Raw genomic sequence first — 21,583 nt, forward strand, 5'->3', positions numbered from 1 at the left:
CCAACCAAACCACTTTCATTGGATCTCTCACAAACTCGGTTTTTAGCTAGCCCAGTCAAAACTCATAAAGAAGATTGGTGGATGTTTGAATTAAATTACAACAATAAAACATATGCTTAAATTAAATTAGGGCACATCCACAACTTTACTAGTTGGATATGTTTTGATCTTTATTGCGCCACAAACCCTATATTAATCTATACACGAACCTTCATATTTTTGTGTGTTCATAATTTATCATATAGCAACGGTTGGAACATAAATATTAGTTTCGGTCTCTGAATTTATAAGGTTTATATAAGTAGATTTATTATTATTAAATTGTTAAAAACAGAAGGTATCTGCTTATACCTAACTAAATAAAGAAATGTTAAAATGCATACCGATCAAAGGAATTGTGGAGAACAAAGGGGAAAACACGAGAGATGAATTCGTAACAAAGTTGGTGAAGCAAGCGGAACCTTTTGTTTTTACGTGAAGAGGACCCATTCATTTTTTCCACCACCAAACATTTATTTACTTGATTTATTATACTGTCATTTTTCCACATTATACCATATTTCTTGGTATTTACTTAAGAGGGTTAAAGACTTGAAGCTATGAAGGCAAACAATACACGTCAAACCTGGAAATGAATAACTTCATTTACAATGTTTCTATAGTGTGTAGGTTACAATATAGGTCAAACTCGCAAATGATAGATGAACAAGAAAATAAAACATAGATACTCAACTATTAAAGTAAGGAAAGAAACATGTCAATGTGAATGTGTGATGAAAGAGAAGTAAAGATTCTTTATTAGACAGATTAACTAACAAACCTAACCCTACTTGTCCCATTTTCTTTTCTTACTTAATCTCCTTCTTCTCTCTTCCCCTTAACCCATACTCATCTCATTCTTTTCTTTACTAGTATCCATGGCCAAATCTTCAACTCTCCTCCTCTGTCTCTCTGTTTTCATCTTCATCATCACAGAATCCTCCTTGGCTCAAACATGTTCCAACTACCAGTTCTCCAGCAACAGTCTCTTTGAGTCCTGTAACGACCTCCCTGTTCTTGACTCCTTCCTCCACTACACTTATGATTCCTCTTCCGGCAGTCTCCAAGTCGCTTATCGCCACACAAACCTCTCCCCCGGGAAATGGGTGGCATGGGCCGTGAACCCATCATCCACCGGCATGGTTGGAGCTCAGGCCATTGTAGCATATCCGATATCAGACGGCACAGTTAGGGCTTACACTTCACCTATCGACAGCTACCAGACGAGTCTCCAAGAAGGTGATCTGAGCTTCAACGTCTCTATGCTATCAGCCACTTACCAAAACAACGAGATGATTGTCTTCGCAACTCTGAGTCTTCCACTTACAAACGGTGGAAACATTAATATTGTGTGGCAAGATGGCTCTCTTTCTGGGAACAGTCTCCTGCCTCATCCAACTTCCGGCAATAACATCCGCTCTGTTTCCACTTTGAATCTCATCTCCGGTACATCTGCTTCCACCCCAGGAGGAGGAGCAGGAGATTCCAAGCTTAAAAAACGCAACGTGAGTTCATCATTTCAGTTTCTTTTCTTGCTAGACGTCCAGAACCGGTTCTGGACATAGCGAGATGAAACATTCGCTTATGGTCTCAAAATATTAATGTTTAATATGTATTTATCATTCAACCGTTAAATAATTAAAAAATATAAATATATATTAATTGTTTTAAGCCCCATGAATCTTAGAACCTGCCATGTTTCTTCCTGTTTGAAACAACTGAGTTTAGTTTCTGATAATGATTGCAGATACATGGGATACTGAACGCAGTGAGCTGGGGAATAATGATGCCAATAGGAGCAATCATTGCTAGATACTTGAGAGTCTCGAAATCAGCAGGCCCTGCTTGGTTCTATCTTCATGTTACCTGCCAAGCTTCTGCTTATATCATTGGTGTTGCCGGTTGGGCTACAGGTATCAAACTTGGCAGCGAGTCAGAAGGGATTCAGTTCAGCACTCACCGTGCCATCGGGATCGCTCTCTTCTGCCTCGCAACAGTTCAGGTAGGTTTTGATTAAAACTGTTTATAAACTATCATCGAAACGTTGCATTAACTCAGTTGCTTGTGGTGCACGTTAGGTGTTTGCTATGTTTCTAAGACCCAAGCCAGAGCACAAGTACAGACTCTACTGGAACATCTACCACCACAGCGTTGGCTATACCGTGATCGTCCTCGCGGTGGTGAACGTTTTCAAAGGGTTAGACATCTTGAGCCCGGAGAAGCAGTGGAGAAACGCTTACACAGCTATAATAGTAACCCTAGGCTTAGTCGCGGCTGTGCTCGAAGGGTTTACTTGGTATGTAGTCATAAAAAGAGGGAAAGCAGAGGAATCTTCCAAGACGTCTCAGCTTGGAAACGGTGGTCGATCTCAGTATGCTTAGAGAAGTCGTTGGTGTATTATAGAGTAGGGAGTGAAATTTTCTGGTTATTTATCAGCTTTGAGTTGGTTAGTTTTGGTTTGATTTTGGGATTTCTATATGTATTGTATTCCTAGATTAAAGTAATATATTTGATGTTTAATAGTTGTTGAAGTTGAACGGCTCTTGAAGCATTGCCTCTTGCTGCTCTCTTACACCTTCACGATGTGTACATATGAACTTATACGAGGTTATGTGTAGAACTTAAACGCGTTTAACTAAACCCATTTTCTCATCAACAATCAAATGAATATCTTGTCTCTTGAGTATGTAAGAGAAATGAAAGAGATGTTTTACCTAATAAAGAAAACAAGCAACCAACTTTGATGTTTCAAAAATGTCTAGTTGAATGTTTTAAAAAGGGAAAGAAGGAGCATATCTGTTGGTTGGTGCAATCAATTCAAGCAAGATCTCGAGGCTCAAGGGCTGCAATTTCTCTCAAGACCTGAGTCTTATCTGCTTCAAACCTCTCGTCCTCTGCCAAAAAGATGAACCAAACAAAACATTTATAAAAGAGGAGAAAGGATCATATATAAAGCATGGTGTAGTTAAAGAGGAGCCTCATACCTTTGTCTGGTTTCAAATCAGCCAACAATCTTAGAAGCTTGCTTTTGTTTGCCACCAGAATGTTGATTATATCTGCAGGCTTGTTTTGGTTCGCTGCAAACAGCTGCATAACAGATAATGATGATCTCAGTACAATCACGTTGTACAAACAGGAAAATCATCATCATCATCATAATGTTCCACTACTTTAAGATACAAGAATTAATAATACCTTGAAAACATGAAACGCTTCTATCTGGATGCTCTTGCTTGACTCCTGTAATTCAAAGCGATTGTGTTTATTTTTCCAAGATATTACCACCAAGAACAAAAGATCTGAGGAGAGTATATTCAAATAAATAAAGCATCATACCCTAAGAAGATTCATGAGAATCCTCAAGTTGTCCCTTGAGCTCACATATCTCGTCATCACAGCTGAGTTTGATCGATCCAGTAATATATCACCCAGCAACTGTTTAACGTTTACACAAAACAGTACATCAGATTAATCACACACACTAACATTGTTTCATTGTTTTTAGTAGACTCTAACGTATAATTTACACTACCTTAATAGCTTGCCGTCTGGTTATATAGTTACTTGATTCAAGAAGCTTTGAGTTGTAGTCCGCGAAAAACTGCAAACCACAGAAGTTTGAGAATTATACTCTGTCTAATGTTTTTGAGTTTGCAAGCAAATCAGAAAGACTTACCCAGTCTTCATTCTTGATGAGAAACTCAGCAACAGTAGACTTATGCCTAGTTAGCAGTTCCTGTGAATATAAATTAAACGGTTGTGTTAATGACTGCACGTTTGACATTTAATAGGTGCCAGCAGGAAAAGATTCAACTTGTAAGAACCTTAAAAGTTGCAGCAGCATCTGCAGCAATGTCGAAGTTAGGAAGCTGTATGTAATCGAAGAACTTCTTCACATGCTCAGACTCCAGAACATATCTGAATCCATAGAAAATTACTTTAGTGAACCAATGTGAACTTGAATATCACTGAACAGATGTTCACTTTCACAAGTTGTAAACTGGAGAAAATGGAATGATCTGCTCACCTGGCAACAATCTGATGACGGATGCACTCCCTAAACATAGCACCATAATGCAAAGCCAAGTCCGTATTCTCAAACCTGACACAAAACATGGAAAGCTGTTATAAATGGTATAAAAAAATGAGAAATCTCTTGATTCGGAAACTACCAACTTAGATTATAAGATCGGACCAGTAACACTCACCCCTCCATCAAAACATCCATGAGGTCAAGGTTGGCTTCCAGATAATCAGAAGCAATCAACCTTGAGTTCACTTGTTGCCTCTGTAGATTTGCAACTAGCTGTGTTGCATCTTTCCTCGTCTAACAGAGAAAAAAAAATAAGATTTTTCGCAATTAGATCATAGAATAATGATATCTCAATCTAACAAACACAAGATTTTTCTGAATCTAGATCTCAAAATGATGTCATTCTAGTGTTACCTCCAAGTTGAGCTTAGGGAGACAAGTGATCAAGAGACGTAGAGTATCTTCTCTAAAGAACTCTTGAGTCAATTGAGCACAAGCTTCAGCCACAGGCTCGGCCTCGCTGTTTCCATAGAGAATAGACTTCATATCACGGATGTTCCTGCTTAGCTCCGCCATCTACAAACAAGAAGGCAACAACAACATTCAACAAACAAATCCATACAGAGAGAGAGAGCAAACCGACATTGTGATTTGTAATAAAGGAGAGACCTTTTCTTCGCGTTTGGATTCACGGAGGTCAGGCAAAGACTTGGATCGATCAGCGTAGAGAAGGAGATCACGGGTCTGGCGGACGATGTCAGCAGGAGTGCGAGGCTTGGACTTGAATAGACCCTTCATCTTCCCACCGCCGTTATCGGATTGATCCGACGGTTCTCTGGCGAGACCTGAAGAGGATAGGCTTCCGCTATGGCGCTGCAACGAGAGCCTCCTCGCCGGTGTGGAGGCTCCGCGTGCAGCACCTCCCTTTGACAAGCACGGCCCTATCTTTACCTCTCTCCCCTTCTCTCCCCCTTTTTTAGATTTGGTCAAAAGTTAAAAAAAAGATTGGTTTTTTTTTTATGTTGATTTGACTGGTCTGTGTGTCTGTCTGGTTCCTATATCTCCTCTCCTGTCTGGTTCTTTCTCTTCTTCTCTCACTTGAGATGTGTATCCATTTTTAGCTATGTGCTGTAAAGAAAAGATATCTATTTTTCCTCTGTTTCCTTCCTTCCTTATTGACTCTGATTTTCTTGGCAAATCATGACACTTTTGTATTTTAGTAGTTTTAATGAAATTTTATCATTAACATAAATACAAATAACTAAAAAAATCAAATATGTTTTTACTTTTGAGAAATATGTTTTTCAATATTAATTAGATTGTTAAAAGATGATACAAATACATATACAATACATATGCAAATAAAAACAACAAATAATACAATGAAAATGACTAGAAGATACCAACATATCAAGAGAAATAAATTGTAGAGATAAAATTTCTTCCATTTATCAATAGAATATCAACTCTACAAATTTTTTTGTGAGCTTTAAAATTTTTGCTGCATCACAAACATCAATCTCAATTATCGTATTACATTGAATTTATTCAAGATTAGAGCTATAGATATTTTTGAGAAATGTTTATTTGAAAAAACTCATCTCCTATGTATTATCCACATAATAGTTCAATTATGTTTAAAACTAATTATTAATATATATTTTATAAAGATTACATGATTTTTAATGATTCTCTATCCAAGATTGTGATTTTATCATCTAAAGTTTTGTTAAAATTAAAATTTATAAATTTTGGTACAAATCAAATGATTTATAATTAATGCTCTGACAATTTTCTTAATCGTTTTATCATTTAAATTTTATTCAAATTAAAATCGATAATCTTACAATAACCAATAAAATTGGAAAAATAAGATATCCAAAAGATTTACCAAAATATAATTCTTCACGAAAGAACCTATATAAAAGTAAACACAAAAACTAAAACAAAAATAAACGGATTAAAAAAAATAAATGAATTGAGATAATTTTATTTTCTAAGAGGTTCAAATATGGTTACCGAATCGACTCTCTTCTAGATTGTTTCCTAAGTACATCTTCATACCAAAATATAAATTACCTATTTTGTAAAATAAAGACTTAGGTCTCCTCGGTTTACAGCAGAAAAACTACACATTGTTTCGCGACTCTTCCATTCAAGCAATTCTTCAAGCGATTGGTTTTAACTTCTAATATGTATTTTTTTCGGACAGGCGTCAACTCTAATGTTGGTCGTACTCTTTCTGTTTTCACTTTGACTACATTTTTTCCAAATACACTTCATAAGCATTTAAATTCATGAAGCGTTTACGACGATTCTTCTCTATTTTCTTCAAAAACACTTCCAATAATTCATGATGTGACTAAGTGTTCTAGTTGAAATACCTTCGGGGTTTAGTTTGCTGAAGAATTTGTTGGTATCATTTGGGTTTCAACTCTGATTTATGTATATCTTCATTGTGATATGGTGGTGGTTTATATAAAAAAAACACACATTCTGTTTAATAAGTTTCCGGTACATGGGTCAGTGACTGCAATTCAGAGTCAAGGCAACAACAATTGTCATGTCACTAATGGTGTTTCATCTACAGGTGATATATTACGATTTAGTTTCTTCTCATTCATTATATATCTTCGATATAACTATGTCTCTTTTAACAGAGTGGTTATGTCCAAAAAAATTTGTTATTGTCTGTTGAATTCATGTTTCTGGCCGGTGTTTGTTATCCTATATGTAGTAGGAAATATCATCTGGATTTTTTATCACAAATTTTTGATATTACTAACCATTATATATATTAGAAGAAGAAATTTCAGAACCTTTTGGAAAGATGGAGTATTTGTATAATTCTTGTCACTTCTTAGGAGAAACATTTTTGGCCAGATCATTTACACAAAAGGCATCACTAAGTTTTAGTCATTGTTACATTGTTCTGCCATTGTTCCAGAGTAATCATCATCGTTTGAGTTTTACAAGATTGGTAGAAGAAGACTGCAATTTGTTTATTGGAATATTTAGAAAAACTCACAATGTTTTTTTTCGGGAGAGAATAATAAAATTTCATATAAGAAAGAATCATTTTCACATAAACTCTGTTCAGGTCGAATCAAGATCAATGCAAAAGCTATGTTATCATCAAATTCATTGATATGTACTAATTAGAAGCAATGAGCATGAGGTTATGCGATTTGAAAATTTTAAAAGTATGAAAAGTCACACCCTTCGAATAGTAGTAGAATAGTAGTACGAGGGTATATCATCTTCAATAAACGGGCATAATTATAGTTTACGTAAAAAAAAGTTGTTTACGACTTTGTACTATTGATTTTATTAAATGACAATCTAGTCGGCAAATAAGTAAACTATATTTTATTACAACAAAACATTAATTTTAATTTTTATAGAAATTATTATGGGGATCAATTGAACATAAATCATTTTGGTATATATGAAAACTTTCAAAAAGATATCACCAATGGGCACTTGGCAACTTGTGCCCATAGAGGTAGGTAGTTGGAAGAAGGCAAACCAATAAAAATTGTGAAGAAGGGGTGGAGACCCCACAGCATCATAGCAGCATGAGACTATCCCGTGTGATCTATTTTGTCCCTACTTTTCACGTCGATGTTAGATTAATCATGGACCATTTAATAGATTGGGATGGTTTATTAACACTAACATGGGATTTCACATGCCAAAGACCCCAGGATGCAACAGTATCTATCGACACTTCACACAAAACTGGAAGAATTTATGTGCGCCGTGCGCAGCCTGAGCTAAAGAATGATGTATTCAATAAGGTTTAAGACAAATTGTGCTGATCCAACGACTTGTTTGGCCTTCAAAACTGACCTAGATCTTTTTAACATGCATAGAAATCAATTTGCATTCTTTGGCTTATATTTCATCTCTTGTAGTATAAACAACCATGCCGATTTATAGTACGTCATCCCTTTACTATAAACAACCATGTGAAATCTTATTTTTCATGTAATTTATAATATGTCCGTTCTAACAGTTTCTCGTGATATTTGTTATAGCAACTAAATACTCCATCCGTTCCCGAAAATAAGATTTTTTAGAGTTTATTTTTTGTTCCATAAAAATAAATTTCTTATATTTTTAAGGTACTTTTGTATACTTTTGAGAAATATTAATTTTGAATATTTGAATTGATTAAATTTTATTGGTGGATAATTATTAGAAAGTGTATTGAAACAAATTATAAATTAAATTGTAAAAATTTATTTTATTCTTAATAAACGTGAATGTTGGGGTCAAAAACGGTTACGACAAATTTAACATCCAAAACATCCGAAGAAGAAAATAAGAATTTCTCCGAAGAGTACTTTTCGAAATAGACTCTTTCTTACGAAAAAACTTTACGGAAGAAAGAGTCGAGATATCCGACGAAGGCTCGAAACACCGAGCTCAGCCAAGCTCGGTCGCTACGTAGCGACCGAGCGATCGTCCCGCTCGGTCGCTACGTAGCGACCGAGCTCAGCCAAGCTTGGTCGCTACGTAGCGACCGAGCGGTCGTCCCGCTCGGTCGCTACATAGCGACCGAGCTCGAGCTAAAGCTCGGTCGCTACGTAGCGACCGAGCGATTGTCCCGCTCGGTCGCTATGTAGCGACCGGGCTCGAGCCAAAGTTCGGTCGCTGTGTAGCGATTGAACCTTTCCGAACATCGATACGACATCAGTCTTTGCATTCTCGTCAAACCTTCGAATGCTATCTCCCGAAGACCGTAGCAAGCTCAGTCCATGTTTCCCGCTATTCTAATTCGTCGATCAAACTTCTCGGATTAGAAACCGCGGAAAACTCGTAGTAAACGTGTCGAGCCGGAAGACGGCCCAAAGGGATATAAAACACGACTCGAGGCCCATCCTACGATTTTTCCTAACCAAAAGCCCGTGAACCACAGCATTGTTCACGCTTGGCCCACGAGGAAGGATAAATGTCAAGTTTCCGCGGATAAATACGGAAGTTTTGAAGATAATTGTGAAGATCGGGAAAAATGGAATATCTCCATTTTTATGCTATGACGGCTTAAGGGCAGAAGAGTAAAAGCGTAAACCGACCTTGGAGCTAGTATATAAGGAGTCCTAGGCGAGGAGCAGAGAAAAAAACTTTTTCAGAGCAAACTTAGCACTTAGAGCAATTTAGGCAATTTTCCGTTTTTGTTATTTCGAGCTGCGACTCAATTAGGTTTAGCCGTCTTAGGGTTGCTAGAACTAGAAATCTCGCCGACAGCTCTCGAGCCCAGGCTTATACCTTGTTGTAAACGCTCATACGCAGATTCGGAAGAAGATCTTCTTTGCTCTCTTTTCGATTTCTTATTTTTATCGTTGTTGTTCTCGTGTTCTGATTGCTTGACGTGTGGTAATTAACAAATATTTGGGTCCTCTGGGAAATTAGGATTTTTCTAATTTCCTTATTTAAACGGAAATCGACAGTGCGAATTTCGGTTCCCACAGTGAAAATTTTAGAAAATCTTACTTTCGGGAACGAAAGGGATATAATTTAACATATGGAGTTATTGAGCGAAAAAAATATATAAATCAACTCTCAATAGTTAAATATTTGATATTATGGTTTTTTTTTTGGACAAGCTGGTAGTTGAATAATTTAAATACTGGTCACATTATCTTAGCAAGAAAAAAATTACTGGTGACATTAATTGACCTGCGTAGTGGACCAAAAGACAAATGACATGTTCGCTTTACGCCTTCGACACTTCCCCTCACATGTTCTCTTGTGTCACCTTCTATTTTTTTTCATAAAAATGATATCCAATAATTCAATTTAGTGATACCATCTCTCAACAGTCTCGTGACCCCATAATCTATATAGCAGATTAGCCGGCATATTTAGCGGATGTGTCAATATAGTATCATTTATTCGTCTGCAATCTGCATCACACTCTTTCTTTACCGTTACAACATGAAACTTGAAAACCAGATAGTCATACATTAACTGACAATAATTTCTTTCTTTTTTTTTGTTGTTTTATAAGATCTGTCACATATGGAAAAACCAGAGAAAATGCCATTATACGGTGGGCTTGAAAGAAGTGAGATTCATCGATTTCAGCCACGGTTTCTCCCATACAATCGCCTCGTACTTCTTGCTCACACCAGCGCCAGCAACTCCTATGCTGCCATCCACCGTCACCATAAGCCGGTAATTAGTACCTGCGGTTACCTGAGACTCGCCGCTAACAACTGTCACGAACTTGAGTCCTGACTTGCTCTGTTTATCGTACTCGGAGACGGCGAATACGCCGATCTCTACAACATGAGGGTCCTTAACATCGCTGATGGGACTCCAGCCGCCAACACTCACCACCGCAAACGCGTAGAGTGGGAGGAGGACGAGGGAGAGGAGAAGAAAGAAAAATGCTTTATTATTCATTTTTTTCCGTGTTTCTTTTTTTGCTCGAATTTGTCATGGCAAGAGGGTTTTAGGGTTATTTATTTATAGTAAAGGCTTGCCACTTGACGTGAAGCAGACTCATATCCAAATTAAGTGTTAAATTAAGCAGACTCATAACACTAGAGGCTTGCCACTTGACGTGACGCAGACTCATGTTCAAATTAAGTGTTACATTTTAGAACATTTTAAGTTTTAAATTTATTGTTCAACCTTTTTGTTTTGTAACCACATTTATATATCAATCTCTTCAATCATAAATCACAATGGCGTACCATCTCGAGTGGTGGTTTGACCATTCATTGATAAATTACTCAATCTATGAAACAGAAGTGTTTTTATGACTAAAAGATAAAAATGTTGGAAAAAACAATGAAGTTATTTTAAAATTAATTTTGCATCATATGAGGATTTCCGAAAGCTAAGAGCACCTCCAATGGTGTTACCCACCATTGGAGTCCTTAACATTAGTTTATTATTATTATTATTTTTTTTTTTTATGAATAGTCAAGGACTCTAATCACAAATATTGCTCCAATGGTGTTACCGTTAAGGAATTCTTAGAAAATTATTAATAAATTTTTTTAAAAAAAAATTTAAAATTTTTATTTATTGAAAGAGAAAATAGAAACATACAACAATTAAACATTTTCATCATTACCAAACTTGTTCCAAATATTTTGGATCAAATCAAACTTCAATTGTTCATGCGTATGTGGGTCACGAACTTGAGTACGTATTTCAAGCATAGTTCGGAGATTTGAAGGCCTGCGAGTATATGACATATCCACCTCTGAACTTCTACTCGATTCTCCTTCTTCAAACTCTGATATATCACACCCGCTGTATCCATTGCGTTCATTTTCCACTATCATATTGTGCAGTATGATACATGTTCGCATAACCATCCCTATTTGGGTCTTGTCCCACAAAATAGCCGGGTTTTTAACTATTGCAAATCGAGCTTGCAATACTCCGAAAGCACGCTCCACATCTTTTCGGGTGGACTCCTGAACTTTAGCAAATAACTGTGCTTCAGGACTTTGAGGGTTTGAGATAGATTGGATAAATGTTGACCATCTTGGATATATGCCGTCTGTGAGGTAGTAAGGCAAACCATATTGGTGTCCGTTTACCAGGTATTGTACCCTTGGAGCTCGACCTTGTAAAATGTCATCAAAAACAGGAGATCGATCGAGGACGTTAATATCGTTTAAGGTAACTGGAGGACCAAAAAAAGCGTGCCAAATCCAAAGATCTTGGGAAGCTACAGCTTCCAAGACAATTGTTGGCTTTCCTGATCCACGGGTGTACTGTCCTTTCCAAGCGGTTGGGCAATTTTTCCACTCCCAATGCATACAATCGATGCTTCCTATCATTCCCGGGAAGCCGCGAATCTCTCCAATGTCGAGCAGTCGTTGAAGATCCTCTGGAGTGGGTCTTCGCATATACTCTTCTCCAAATAAATCAATTACCCCTTCTGTGAAATTCGTTAAACATGAAAGTGCCGTGCTTTCACCAAGTCTGAGGTATTCGTCAACGGCGTCAGCCGCACAGCCATAAGCAAGCATACGAAGAGCTGCCGTACACTTTTGTAGTGGAGATAGACCTAATCTTCCGACAGCATCTCTTCTTTGTTGGAAGAAAGGATAATTTTCTGAGAGACGATCGACAATACGCATGAAAACGTCCTTGTTCATGCGGAAACGGCGTCTGAATAAATGAGGCGGAAATGTTGGATTTTCACTGAAGTAGTCATTTCATAGACGGGTATGGCCCTCTTCGCGGTTTCTTTCGACATATGCACGTTTTCTCTCTTTCTTTTTTTGCTTCTTTACGATGTCGTTGTATGTATCTTCCAAATATTCATCGACAGCTTCATCTAAAGCCGCATTTAATCTGCGATCCACTTCATCTCCCATATTTGGCTATATTTCGTTTAAAAAAAAAAATTATAATCAAAATATTGAAGATCATGTCTATAATTATGAGGAAATAATAACATGATTTGATGAACATAATCTAAAGCCGCATTTATAATGTACTATGTTTCATTTATAAAGGATTCGAAAGATCAAAATACAGAGACTCATAAATAGATCCCCAAGGAAAAAGTGGGAAAGTTTTCGCAAAAAGTTAAATTATTTCAATTCCTTCATTTTAGACTACAAAAACGGTTATGCAAGTGAGCTCATGATGATATAGAGAAACTCGGTCTTTGACTAAAACAAGGGAACCTACTGATTTTCAAGTATGTATACGGTCTTATATGTTAATGATCGAACTTGAAATTTCAATCTAAATTTGGCAATATAATCCAGAAAGTTTAGCATTTAAACTTAAAAACCATAAATATAATTTTATGCAAATAGGAGTAAACATCACTTTTGGAATTCATTCAAAGTTTAGGCATAAAATATTATTAGATTGGAGAGTTTAATTAAGCGAAAGACAATGTTGAGAAGACTTATTACCTTGTAGCCTTGATATGTGAAGACTTAAGACTTTATCAAGCGAAAGACAATGTTGAGAATTCTTAAACGTACGTTTGATACATGGAGTGGTTCAAGTTTAGAGTACAAGAAATGAAACATTACACACTGCCTCCTGCGGAGATTGGGTACTAAACGCCGGAGTTTCTAATGAGTCAAGGTCAACTGCCCCTTGACTCGTTAACAGGTTAACAAAACTAGAGGAGCTTTCCATTTAGGAGTTTGTAAAGAGTATGAATAAAACTGTGTGATTCTCTACTAGAAACTAGTAAGATTAAATAAGGGATTCTACATTCAATACAAGTAGAAAACTGTCCTATCACAACAGCTATAGAAAATTTAATGGTCGTTAAGCTAAGCATTTATAACTACACACTCTACAAGTTCATTAACGCAAAGTGTACAGATTTCAAACTAAACAGGTGCCTGTCCTATCCGTTTCTATTCAAACAACTAAAACTAGTAACTAGCGAGTTATATAGTAACTAATAAAGTTCAGTTAGACTAACCTTAGTGCAGTAACTCAAGTTCTGTCACCCGCTTTACCAGCATTGCAACCTGTGCCTGTACAGAGAACAGGTAAACCAAACAATGGTTTAGAAATGTAGTACAAACAACTAACTTTATTATGAAACTGACAATTGAATCTCACCTTAAGTGCCTCACACTCTCTGAGAAGCTTCTCATGCTCGTGAACCCGTAGTTTCAGCCTCTCAACCTCTTCTGTCACACCCGTAACCCATGGTTGCCTGAAATGAAGTCCGTCATTCTGCCAAACAAAATAGTGGAAATTGGTCAAACAACAAACAAATAAGGAAGAACAAGAATCGCATATAAATAAATGAGATAGAAATAAAATTTCACACCTCGAAGTCTTTGCAGATGAAGTATCTTTTCCCAGGGAGGTAGTCGTAAGTGTCCTCTTCATCAACGGTTTCCTTCGTGATTGAGCCACAGGGGCACAGTTTGGGAATGCCCTGTTGCGCTTCTGCAACGAAATCAACCATGCTGATGTACGCTTTGTGTGCTTTCATATCTCGAAGTTCTTCCTCCATTTCTGTACCTGCAACGAAAACAAATCCAGCCTCAAACCTTTTATCGAGTGTGAACCGACAAGAAAACCATTATACGATTTCAATCCAGAACAAAACCCTATTTCGATTTCATTCCCGACGAGAACAACAAACAATCCTATCTAAAAGAACAAATTAGCAAACGCAGAAGAAAACCCTAATTCGAATAAAATCCCCAATCCCATTTACTCAATCCAGAACCTGGAATCGCGTCAATAACAACACAACATCGCCTCGAAAATAAGAAAATTACAAACCCAGACAAAAACCCTAATTCGATTGAAATCCCCAATCCCATTTCAAACCCTAATTCTATTTAAACCCCACAATCGAACCCTTTCAACCGATGAAATGAACATGCATCAAGCCCAGAAGAAAAATTAACAGACAGAGAAGCCGGATTTACTTTCGACAACGACGATCACGATTCGTCCCTCTATCGCCTCCGTCACGCCTCTGGTTTTTTTTTTCCTTGGGTCGAACAAATGAATTTCTTCGCGTTTTTTTTTCACTCACCCCACCAAAAACAAATGTGACTCCAGCCACTCACGTAACGCCAGCGCATTACGGATTCCGTCCTTTTAATCCTTAATTTAGGATTCATCCTTAGCTTAATCGATATTTTTATTGTTTATTTAATCACAAAAAGCTAAGGATTACACTTAAGGATTGACTAACAACCCGCGTTGTACATGCTCTAATGGATTTTTTGACATTAGATAACACTTATTATACCCTTTTTGGAATACATCCTAAAGTAGACAAACGAAGGTTACGGACTCGGGAGTACCACCTGTTTCTTGGTGGGAAGGTTCTACTTCTAATGAGAATCATGCAGATGATGATGATACCTGAACCAAAATTCAATCTCCAAATGTAAGACTTAAGGTTCTTAAACTAGTATGTTTTTCTTAACATAGGAAGTTGGAATTAGACTCCTTTCCCATGATTCTAGGATTAGATTCCTTAATTTTGATTTTATCTATGTATGAAGAGAAAGACAAAAAAATATTGAATATGGAAAAATATTTTTCTTATATATATGTGCAGCTCTTTTGTCCTGCTCTCATGGACTTGAGGAACACAACTCTCAGAACTATGCGAGTGTCCTTAGCCAACCAAGTATACCAAGAAGACCAGCATCAAGTACCTTCGATTTTCTCTCAAGCCCTACGAATCAAAAGGTGAAAAAGTGTTAGCTTCTTACGCTCATAGCAATCAACAAGTCTCTATTACACTTGTCTCACCAATGTCAGCAGCTACACGATGAGCACACATCACTCCTCCTGAGACAAGATTCAGAAAATTCAAGAGTTGTGTTTTATTCCTAAAAACTCCAAATTGGAGAACATCATTGGAGATAGAATTTTGATTAGAACCCTTAACTATCCAAAAAAAATTAGTTTAATAATGCTAAGGACTCTAATGGTGGTAACACCATTGGAGATGCTCTTACAATTATATTTTCTTTTCCAATATGCCCAACTACTACCAAGTACCAACAATGGTAAATACCCAAAAACATATAATATAATGATAATCATATTAATTAATAGTTTATTACACAACTATATAGCAAAGGACAAATCAAGAATATAAATGAGTAACAGACAAAAGTAATACAAGCAAGCAGGACATAAAATTGTTGATGTAAACAAGGCATGAGCGTTTTCTTTTCTCCTTTATTGTGTTTGTAGAAACCTGAAAACAGAAGAAGCCATGCTGGATAGTGATGTAGGAGAATCATTAATTAGTAGGACCATGAATAAATTAACACTTAACTGTTACGAGTTTTTTGCAATGCACATAGTTATATTTAAATAACTGTTCTCAATATATATATATATACACAAGAAAAATAGGACCAAACTTACCGGTACGTTGTAAAAGCACAAAAGAAAACAATCGTACCGGAAACTATAGTCGAGCAGGTTACAAAAATGGGCCGGTTTGTTGACCACATCTAAATTTCCTGGTTTGACTGACATATCTAAAATAGGATGCCCCATTGTAAGAATATAGTACACAATGAATCAATAGTGTCTGTTGTCTTGTGCTTCAACTCATTGAACTAATCTCATCCTTTTGTTCCAAAAACGTAAGCCCCTGCCATACAACATATAGATAAGCAACTATTTTTCAAACTGTAATATATAAAGAAAGTGACCATGATCGTAAAAGTTAACCATACCAAGGGTTGGCATCAAGACAGAGAGAAAGGCGGTTCCTGCGATCTTTAGAGGCAAGCCTGTCTTAATCATGTCTTTGATCTCAATATGCCCTGTCGTGAACCCTACGACGTTAGAGGGCGTTCCCGTGGGTAGCAAGAAAGCAAACTGAGCTCCTATGGCACCAGGGACCATCAGAAGCAGAGGATGGACGCGCATTGTCTTTGCAATCTCGATGAGTAAAGGAACCAACAATGTAGTGGTTGCGTTGTTTGAGGTGAACTCAGTGATGGTAGCAGCGATGAGGCAAACGGTTGGAGCAATGGCCCAATAAGGAGCAGTTTCAAGAAACACGAGACCTTTGGATAAGACTTCAGCTAAGCCACTGGAGCGTACTCCATCAGCTATAGCGAACCCAGCTCCTAGTAATAACACTATGTTCCACGGAAGTTTCTTGCATTTATTCCAATCCATTAGCTTCTCTCCCTTTTTAATTTTGTTTGGGATTATAAACAGCAATGTAGCCATCATCACACTCACCGTTCCATCCCCAGCCCGGCCGTGGAAGAGGCTACCCCAGCCGGGGATATCTTGGGTTATATTTCTTGTCATCCACAACAAAACCAACCCACCAAACACAGACAGAACCATCTTTTCAGCGAAACTCATTGTTCCTAACATCTCAAGCTCTCTACGAAGATGAGATTTATGAAGATAAGGAGATAGAGCTTTCCCTGATCCTTTAGGACAGTACAACACACATAGAATACCCCAAAGCACCAAGAATATGCACAAAGCTAATGGGAAACCGAAGAAGAACCATTGGCTGAAACTGATTGGGTTACCCTCAGGGAAATAGCTTTTCCACATTCCGACAAGTATCAGATTCACACCTGTTCCTGTCAGTGTGCTCATTCCACCAATTGCAGCCGAGTATATCACACCGAGCACCACCGCCTTGCAAAACTTCCCCACCGCCGGATGCACCATTTCCGACGAAGAGGGCAGTCTTTGAAGTATCCCTGTAGCAACTGGCATCATCATGACGGTAGCCGCCACGTTGTGCATCCACATACTCACGAACGCCGTCGTTGCGCAGATGCCAAGAAGAAGGAGTGGCGCATTTAGAGGCTCCACGCAGAACACCATAGTTATCTTCATGGATAAGAATAATATTATCATTATTCATATGTCCTTGATTATTTATTTAACCTTCACTTAATTAAATAGGATCTACTATCATAATATTACTGTTGATGATCATATATAATTGTAGGTTGTAACCTAATCATCTCATATGCCTGAGTTAGTCAACATTGTGCTATGTGGATTGGCCTATGCTATTTTAAGGTTATACGTACACCAGCCATTAAAGGTTATAAACACCATAAAAACACGGATATGACATATATACTCTCTCTGTTTCATTATATAAATAATTTTAGAGTTATTTTCTGTTTTAAAATATAAGTTGTTTCATGTTTTTATGTAATTTTATTTATTTATTTGGCGAAGTGTAACCAATCAATTTATATACATTTATTTATGATTGGTCAATATATAATCTATATACTTAGTGATATTTCTTTTAAAATAACAATTTTCTTAATCTTTGTGATTTTAGCTAAAACTATTTATATTATGAAATAGATGGGAGTATGTATTAAATAGATGATTGTATATTTTAAGCTTAAACTTTTTATATGTTCAGTTAATATATCAGACTTTTACTTTGTGGAACAAAAGTTATATATAATATTTGTTGCATTCTTCTACGCTTATATGTATCTCTCTTCCTTATATATACATAGACCACTGCCGAATTAATTTTATTTTAAAGTTATAATTTAATAAGTTTGTATTTAGTTGAAAGCTCTCCACATAATGAATCAATGATCAAAAGTTGTAATCAACTCATCTGTGGACCCACGGAAAATCATCTGCTTACTTCAATATTTCCTAGGATCAGAGTCCCTAGCAACTACATGAGTACAAATTTTTCTAACACATAAAATCGCGAATCTACAATTTAAAAAACGATGCTTACAAAATCTAAAAAGGACAAAAAGATTCTATGAAAATATGAGAAAAAGACAAAGAAAACAAAGAGATAAAACGACTCACGTTAAGGGCGAGACGACGATGTATATTGTAGTGTTCGACGGCGAGAGCAAGGATAAAGCTGCCCAGGACTAGGGCGATGACGTCATCCATGTAAGAACTTGCCACGTCATCCGCCGCCGTGATTCCGAAGAGAGGGAATAGGAAAAGCGGTGACATGGAGGTGATAGGCATCGGAACGGCCTCCGTCAACCACCACTCGAATATCCATACAAGAACGCCGAGCATGTTCCTCGCCCTCGTCGTATCATCTCCGCCGAGCCGTGCGCATAGACACACCACGGCGCAAAGAAGAGGACCAAGAGCGATGTAACAATTATTCGGCGTGAATATTGTCCGGAGATGTTGCCCCACCGTTTTTCTCTCCATTGGTTCGTCATTGTGGACGACCGGTAAGAGCGGAGATTTCATATTGTCGGAGTCTGCGACGGAGATATGATCACCGTTCATTGTGTTAACTCCGGTTTTAGAGGAAAGAAATAGAGAAATGCAAGAAATGTAAGAAGGGAAAGAGCCCTTTTATAAATCAATTTATTTAATTATTATAATGTGTTCGGCAAAAAACGAATGTAAATTTATGTTATAGAATTAATTTGTGTGGTCACATAGCATGGTGTTCGGTTTGTTTGTTTTTTCATGTAAAATTTTGTACCTGGAAAAAAATGTTTTCCAATGTGTATATATCACCAATATGTCCTGTTTTTCTTGGAAGACAAAATCGCGTTATTAGATAATGGGTAAATATAAAGAAAGGTTATTTATTTTATTTTCAATGTGAATATGATTGATGTCTTTTCAAGTTATCTAAGGAAGTTAGTTTTTATAATTATTTCGATGTACTATCATGGACCCATAAATGATGGGGACAAACGAATTTACAAGTGGCCAACTGTGATGGCTTGTAAAATCTGGAATCTGATGACCCAAAAGAACATTAGAGATTAAGATAACAAGTAAGCATGACAATTTATTGCTATTTAATCATGAACATATACTGCTATAGGAAAACTATTAACAAATAATTAATTCAAAGAGTCATGGATAAACTTTGTTGTATAGCTTCTTCATTTAACATTCATAGTCTCGTTTATCATAAAAAAAATATCCTCAACAGGAAGTCATTTTAATAATAATAGATGTGAATCAAATAATGTTTTTATTTCTTTTGACAAAGAGGTTATAAAATAACTGGAGAATTTGCCAAAACTAATCCACAACTTGATTTTAATCTCAAACATATACCCAAACTTGAATCAAATGCAAAACTAACCTAAAAGCCTTGTGAAATTGCAGTGCGTCCCTTTGTGACCAAAAAAAAAAAAAAACAGAAGCTATTTTTACGAATATAGCTCCAGTAAATCGTCTGAGTCGTCTGAGATGTTGGAAGTCTTCTGGACAACTTCAAAGTAAGTCTTCTGGTGTAGCTGATCTTAAAAATAATTTTTAAAATTTTTAAAAAATATTTTGATAAACAAAAAATTAAAATCATGTAATTATAAAAAGTTTTAAGTGATACAAATTAAAATATAACAAAATTGAATTGTTTTCAACATAGATGAGTGTAGGTAGTGAATCATGGTATTCTTTGGTCTAGGGTTTGGCAACATATATTGTAGTATTGTATTTATTCTTAGGGTTAGATTTTGAAAAGCTTGAATGTTTTTTAAATTTTTTTTTTTACCTATACGTGTTTATTTTTGTGTATAGTAAACGCTTTTAAAGTTTAATTTGATTTTATGAAGTGTTTAGTTAATTAAGTTTAGGATCTATATTAATTAAGTTATTTTTGAACATTTAAGTCGTCTGGTGAAGAAATTAAAACAGACGACTTACATGTAAGTCGTCCAAATATTCCCGACTAAAATTTTTTTAAAAAATTATTTTTCCGCTAAATAATTTAAACCAGACGACTTACTTGTAAGTCGTCTAAGAAGTCTTCTATTTTAGTTTCCCGCTAAAAATATTAAAGTATTCTGGACGACTTACAAGTAAGTCGTCTGAATCAAAAATATTTAACCTAATTGGATATTTTGTCTTCCTATATACAGAAAAATTTACACATTCTCTCCTCCTCTCAAATGGCTACAAAAAAAAATGTAATGTTCATCATTCTAAAACTCTTCAACCTCTCTCTAATCTCTTTGACTTGAAAACACCAAATTTTATATGAATTTTTTAGTTTTGTCTCGTGCCTTTCTTACTAATCTATCTTTTTTGGAGGTTTTTAATCATATGGTACTCATCTTCTACCCATTTAAAGGTAGATCTATTAATTTTAGATATGTATTTTTATGTTTTCTGTAAAAGTAGATTTATCTAATCTTCCACTCATTTTCTCTGTTTTTAAGTCATTTGAACGTTTTTGGATATGCAGGTTTTCAGATCTGGATTTGATATGCAGGTTTTTCAGATCTGAAAGACTTCTAGGACAACTTACCTGTTAATCGTCTAAAATATAATGCAGTAGACAACTTCCAGGAAGTCTTCCAGACGACTTCCATTTCAGTCGTCTGGACTTTCTGGAAGTCGTCTGGACTTTCTGGAAGTCGTCTGGACTTCCTGGAAGTCTTCTGACGAAGTCTCCCTTTCATAATAGATCTGAGCGTTTTTGGTAAGTTTTTATGTCTGATTTTTCTTTATTTGGTAACTTCTTGTTGTATAAAGTTCTTACTTTTTTCCCAAACTAAAGTTCTCTAAACTCACTCTAATCTCTTTGACTTGAAAACATCAAACTTTATATGAATTTTTCAGTTTTGTCTCATGTCTTTCTTATTAATCTATCTTTTTGGCAGGTTTTTAATCAGATGGTACTCATCTTCCACTCATTTAAAGGTAGATCTATTAATTTTAGATATGTATTTTTGTGTGTTCTATAAAGGTAGATTTACCTAATTTTTCACTCATTTTTTCTGTTTTAAGCCATTTGAACGTTTTTGGATATGCAGGTTTTTCAGATCTGGATTGGATATGCAGTTTTTCAGATCTGGAAGACTTCTGGGATGACTAACCTGTTAGTCGTCTAAAATATAATGCACTAGACGACTTCTAGGAAGTCTTCCAGACGACTTCCATTTCAATCGTCTGGACATCCTGGAAGTCATCTGGACTTCCTGGAAGTCTTCTGACAAAGTCTTTTTCCATATCAAGTGGAGTCCAAGCTTGTCTTTGTAGAGGAATGATCTATAATAGTTTTGTTTGTGGTCTGTTTTGTGATTTGCATGTCTA

At 36.3% G+C, this 21,583-nt stretch overlaps 5 protein-coding genes and 1 long non-coding RNA gene across 10 annotated transcripts; 1 reads left to right on the forward strand and 5 right to left on the reverse strand.

The window, feature by feature from the left end:
* Positions 1 to 851: 851 nt before the first annotated feature.
* On the forward strand, positions 852 to 2,561 carry LOC106400989 (cytochrome b561 and DOMON domain-containing protein At5g47530). Its single transcript, XM_013841407.3, has 3 exons — positions 852 to 1,544; positions 1,787 to 2,041; positions 2,118 to 2,561. The coding sequence occupies exons 1-3, from the start codon at positions 918 to 920 to the stop codon at positions 2,418 to 2,420; spliced, it is 1,185 nt and encodes a 394-aa protein (XP_013696861.2). The 5' UTR covers positions 852 to 917; the 3' UTR covers positions 2,421 to 2,561.
* A 108-nt stretch (positions 2,562 to 2,669) lies between these two features.
* LOC106400999 (putative MO25-like protein At5g47540) lies at positions 2,670 to 5,213 on the reverse strand. The gene is made up of 11 exons (XM_013841419.3): positions 4,742 to 5,213; positions 4,487 to 4,648; positions 4,248 to 4,366; positions 4,067 to 4,141; positions 3,864 to 3,957; positions 3,716 to 3,775; positions 3,572 to 3,640; positions 3,376 to 3,474; positions 3,235 to 3,279; positions 3,024 to 3,126; positions 2,670 to 2,933 (listed from the first exon to the last, which is right to left on the reverse strand). The coding sequence occupies exons 1-11, from the start codon at positions 4,868 to 4,870 to the stop codon at positions 2,857 to 2,859; spliced, it is 1,032 nt and encodes a 343-aa protein (XP_013696873.2). The 5' UTR covers positions 4,871 to 5,213; the 3' UTR covers positions 2,670 to 2,856.
* A 4,732-nt stretch (positions 5,214 to 9,945) lies between these two features.
* On the reverse strand, positions 9,946 to 10,749 carry LOC106424220 (cysteine proteinase inhibitor 5-like). The gene has a single exon (XM_013864977.3). The coding sequence runs from the start codon at positions 10,484 to 10,486 to the stop codon at positions 10,124 to 10,126; it is 363 nt and encodes a 120-aa protein (XP_013720431.2). The 5' UTR covers positions 10,487 to 10,749; the 3' UTR covers positions 9,946 to 10,123.
* Positions 10,750 to 10,924: 175 nt separating this feature from the next.
* Positions 10,925 to 14,505, reverse strand: LOC125588984 (putative nuclease HARBI1). 4 transcript variants are annotated; one of them, XM_048761044.1, is made up of 4 exons: positions 13,863 to 14,504; positions 13,649 to 13,765; positions 12,979 to 13,560; positions 10,925 to 12,432 (listed from the first exon to the last, which is right to left on the reverse strand). In XM_048761044.1, exon 4 carries the CDS (start codon positions 12,202 to 12,204, stop codon positions 11,146 to 11,148), a length of 1,059 nt encoding a protein of 352 aa, XP_048617001.1. In that variant the 5' UTR covers positions 12,205 to 12,432; positions 12,979 to 13,560; positions 13,649 to 13,765; positions 13,863 to 14,504; the 3' UTR covers positions 10,925 to 11,145. The 4 variants fall into 4 exon arrangements, with proteins under 4 accessions (XP_048617001.1, XP_048617000.1, XP_048617004.1 ...); XM_048761043.1 differs by having other exon boundaries at positions 12,979 to 13,765; positions 13,863 to 14,505; XM_048761048.1 differs by lacking the exon at positions 10,925 to 12,432 and having other exon boundaries at positions 13,157 to 13,560; positions 13,863 to 14,420.
* Positions 14,506 to 14,946: 441 nt separating this feature from the next.
* LOC125588987 lies at positions 14,947 to 15,353 on the reverse strand. The gene is made up of 2 exons (XR_007325183.1): positions 15,317 to 15,353; positions 14,947 to 15,239 (listed from the first exon to the last, which is right to left on the reverse strand). It is a non-coding gene; the product is annotated as an uncharacterized LOC125588987 (long non-coding RNA).
* A 297-nt stretch (positions 15,354 to 15,650) lies between these two features.
* LOC106401116 (tonoplast dicarboxylate transporter-like) lies at positions 15,651 to 18,959 on the reverse strand. 2 transcript variants are annotated; one of them, XR_007325178.1, is made up of 4 exons: positions 18,362 to 18,959; positions 16,261 to 17,392; positions 15,981 to 16,175; positions 15,651 to 15,770 (listed from the first exon to the last, which is right to left on the reverse strand). XR_007325178.1 is itself a non-coding variant. In XM_013841561.3 (3 exons), the coding sequence occupies exons 1-3, from the start codon at positions 18,806 to 18,808 to the stop codon at positions 16,147 to 16,149; spliced, it is 1,608 nt and encodes a 535-aa protein (XP_013697015.2). In that variant the 5' UTR covers positions 18,809 to 18,959; the 3' UTR covers positions 15,885 to 16,146. The 2 variants fall into 2 exon arrangements, 1 of the variants encoding a protein (XP_013697015.2); XM_013841561.3 differs by lacking the exon at positions 15,651 to 15,770 and having other exon boundaries at positions 15,885 to 16,175.
* Positions 18,960 to 21,583: the final 2,624 nt, after the last annotated feature.

The sequence above is a fragment of the Brassica napus genome, chromosome A2 (genome assembly GCF_020379485.1).
Source record: "Brassica napus cultivar Da-Ae chromosome A2, Da-Ae, whole genome shotgun sequence".
Taxonomy (NCBI): domain Eukaryota; kingdom Viridiplantae; phylum Streptophyta; class Magnoliopsida; order Brassicales; family Brassicaceae; genus Brassica; species Brassica napus.

Coding starts and splice junctions, on each gene's coding strand:
- LOC106400989 (XM_013841407.3), top strand. CDS start 918: ATGGCCAAATCTTCAACTCTCCTCCTCTGTCTCTCTGTTTTCATCTTC. Junction 1,545..1,786: donor CCAAGCTTAAAAAACGCAAC/GTGAGTTCATCA, acceptor TAATGATTGCAG/ATACATGGGATACTGAACGC. Junction 2,042..2,117: donor TCTGCCTCGCAACAGTTCAG/GTAGGTTTTGAT, acceptor GGTGCACGTTAG/GTGTTTGCTATGTTTCTAAG.
- LOC106400999 (XM_013841419.3), bottom strand. CDS start 4,870: ATGAAGGGTCTATTCAAGTCCAAGCCTCGCACTCCTGCTGACATCGTC. Junction 4,367..4,486: donor TCCCTAAGCTCAACTTGGAG/GTAACACTAGAA, acceptor TTTCTCTGTTAG/ACGAGGAAAGATGCAACACA. Junction 3,958..4,066: donor CGTCATCAGATTGTTGCCAG/GTGAGCAGATCA, acceptor CTATGGATTCAG/ATATGTTCTGGAGTCTGAGC.
- LOC106424220 (XM_013864977.3), bottom strand. CDS start 10,486: ATGAATAATAAAGCATTTTTCTTTCTTCTCCTCTCCCTCGTCCTCCTC.
- LOC125588984 (XM_048761043.1), bottom strand. CDS start 12,204: ATGAACAAGGACGTTTTCATGCGTATTGTCGATCGTCTCTCAGAAAAT.
- LOC106401116 (XM_013841561.3), bottom strand. CDS start 18,808: ATGAACGGTGATCATATCTCCGTCGCAGACTCCGACAATATGAAATCT. Junction 17,393..18,361: donor ATCGTCGTCTCGCCCTTAAC/GTGAGTCGTTTT, acceptor TTATCCATGAAG/ATAACTATGGTGTTCTGCGT. Junction 16,176..16,260: donor TGTCTTGATGCCAACCCTTG/GTATGGTTAACT, acceptor GTTGTATGGCAG/GGGCTTACGTTTTTGGAACA.